At 57.3% G+C, this 2,918-nt stretch overlaps 1 protein-coding gene across 1 annotated transcript; it reads right to left on the bottom strand.

Moving 5' to 3' along the window:
- Positions 1–169: 169 nt before the first annotated feature.
- Positions 170–2,344, bottom strand: SPRG_17986 (hypothetical protein; the record flags this gene model as incomplete). Its single annotated transcript, XM_012357408.1, has 12 exons — positions 170–302; positions 348–476; positions 525–557; positions 606–750; positions 809–885; positions 937–1,149; positions 1,197–1,661; positions 1,713–1,792; positions 1,839–1,937; positions 1,984–2,026; positions 2,071–2,166; positions 2,213–2,344. Coding segments are annotated over 12 exons (1,645 nt in total), but the record flags the coding sequence as incomplete, so codon positions are not given.
- Between the last annotated feature and the right edge of the window lie 574 nt (positions 2,345–2,918).

Raw genomic sequence — 2,918 nt, 5'->3', positions numbered from 1 at the left:
GTCGATTTGCTTTTGGATCGCAGCTTGGCGCTCGGCCGCCGCCGCCTTGGCCGCTTCGACCTCTTCTTCGGATGGTCCGAGATACGGCTTGGTCACAATCACCGTGTACTCGCGTCCACAAGCAACTAGACATATTGTCCATACGTTCAGCAATGTCGCATCGTCGTACTGGCGCAGGGACGACCAATAAAGTCCGACATGCCTTCGACGACGCCCGGGACAGCGCTGAACGTTTCGGGGTTGGTCGACATTTCCAATGGGCGGCCAAGACACCCGTTCACATTGCTGCCCCACGTGTAAACCTACCCAATTCGATCAAACACAGGAGTATACGGTCGTGACGCGACCTCGTCATCGATCGAAAGTGCCACGTTGTGGTACATGCCGGCGCAGATCCGCTTCATAAAGACGCTTTGCATGAGAAAGTCGCGCACGAGGCCCGGCGTCGACACCATTTGCTGCCCGCCTTGGGCCAGCTACTCGACGCACGTCATACTCGGTACAACCACATGCCAATAGACAACTTGTCCATAACGTCCGGTACCCCACGTGTACACCTACATAGCTCACTTTCAGATCGATCCAACCACCGCGAACCCGCGTACGAAGCCGCCTTTGAGCAGCGGCGGCACGAGCACAATCGCCACCGTGTGCCAGCAGCCGCACGCAATATGCAGTACAATGTCGCTGGCCAAAGCATCCACGAGGCGGGGGGTCACTTGCATCGCCAAATCGCCATGCCCGAGGCGTCTACACCCTTGCCATCTCCACTGCGCGCCAAAAACAACAGATGGAACATAGACCCTACCCGCCGTCGCCGCTGCCCCAGGTGTACATTTGACCGTTGGCGTTCACAATCGCCGCGTGCAGCGCCCCACAACAGATCTACGCGTCGGGACTTGCAGACAATTTTCGATCCTGTGGAAGAATGTCTACTTGGGTCACGCGCTGCTTGCGCAGGTGCCGCGACAGCGTCGAGTGGTCGGACGAGTTGTACATGGAGCCAAAGCCGAGAATGTCACCGTCGTCGGAGACTGCAAGCGTGTGGTCGGTCCCGACAGCGATGCCGACAATGACGCACGTCTCTGGTACCGTCCGCGTCCAGATCACGGGCTCGACCGCGTCGAGACCATACTTGATGATCGCACGCTAATTCATGGTTTGTGAGAACCGTGCATAAACAACGATGACCGCACCCGCGACTGCGCTTGGTTCAAACTATGCTCGGCTTCGTGTCCGAGCTGGCAGTGGTCGTTCTGGCCCCATGTAAAGACATCGCCATTCTTGGTCCGCGCGGCGCAGTGCACGCGCCCGACTGCGATCGCCACCACGTCTTCGCCCGAGAGCGACTTGAGCTTCACGGGGGCCGGGATCACGTCCGGACGCAACACGACGCCAGCATCATCGTCGTCTTCGTCCGTTGCTGCATCGGCATCGTCGTTGGCGTCATCGTCGTCGTCATCGTCGTCATCTTCGTCGTCGTCGTCGTCAACCTCCTCTGCAGTTGCAACGTTCTCGTTGGTTGTGGTGCTCGCTGCAGGGGTGGCAGTCGGCGCCTTTTGTTTCTTGGGACGCGGAAGACCTGTCGGTCCCGACTTGTTGCCCCAGACGTACACGTCGCCGGCGCGCGTGACGCCAAAGGTGATGTCCGAATCAAACCCCTGCGTCCATCATCCATGCGACCACTTGTCATACATCGTACTAGAACGCACCGCGTAGACCTGACTGAAGTGCATGCCGCGGGTGCTCTTGATTTGCGTTGGAATGTCATAATTCTCGCAGTCGCCGTGGCCTGCGTGGAGAATATCGTCTCTTGTCCAACGTATCCATCCACGCACCGAGTTGGCCTTGCGTGCCCGTGCCGCAGGTCCAGATACCGCCAAGCTTGTTTATCCGGCGCTCTTCTTTGACAGCGACATCGCGCCGGGCCTCGTCCTCTGCAAACACGAGCCTAAGCGACGCCCGTGCTACTGCTGCTACTACCTTCCACCCGCTGCCGTTCCAGGGACGACGTCAGCCGCTCCACCTACGTCCTTGAATAATCGACCATGTTTACCTCCATGAACACACCAGCAAGCGCTTTCCGCCCTTGGGCTCGAGCTCCCGGGCCAAGCACGCGGCGCGAAGCATCTTGACCTTCATGAGCGTCAGGCACCGAAAGTCAATCTACGAGATGATTGGGTTGCCAAGGCGATTTGGGAGCGATCGCCACCTTGTCCCAGGCGTCGCCCGGCAAGATGTGCGAGCTCTCGGGCAGCGTCAGGAAGAGAAGCTTGCGCAAGTTGACGGCATTCTTCCCCGTCGGCACACGGATGTCGACCTTCTTCCGCCCAAAGATCGGCATGCCCGATGTGGATCTTGAACCGACGTCAGCGATTGTTTCACGACGTTACGTTGGTGGCTACTTGTAGTCCTAGTGTCGCAGCACACACCAGTTGCTAGCTATATATCGACAACTATGCACGTGCCTAGAGTATTGTCGTCTAGCACGTTGCCTGCCGCATGGACGCCCTAGAATCTGCTCATCAAAACCATCAGTTGGTGGAGGTGTTTTGATCATCGGTTTTCAGAGTTATGACGTGGCAAGCCAGCAGGCCATTGTTGTGTTCGATCACAGACATTATTGGGGTTGGCGTGCAGATATACTATTGTATAGCCAAACGTCTAACATGTTCTGCACGTATCGGTTATTGCGGTGGTGCGCAAGGGTACATAAAATAAGTACGTGCCCTTGTGGTGCGGGACGACTCATGCGTCCACCTGTCGTAGACCTACCCCTCTCGAAATTCACCGAACGTCGCCATCTGTGCTGAGTTGTCGACCACCATGCAGCACCACCCTTCCCTCTTCACTGGTATTACACATGGACAAGACAATCGTTCCAGAAATCAATCCAGCGCCATCTTTCCCACCGCGAT

The sequence above is a fragment of the Saprolegnia parasitica genome (genome assembly GCF_000151545.1).
Source record: "Saprolegnia parasitica CBS 223.65 unplaced genomic scaffold supercont2.899, whole genome shotgun sequence".
NCBI lineage: Eukaryota > Oomycota > Saprolegniomycetes > Saprolegniales > Saprolegniaceae > Saprolegnia > Saprolegnia parasitica.
The sequence above is the reverse complement of the archived record's forward strand: the minus strand, read 5'-3'. Positions and strand labels throughout refer to the sequence as shown.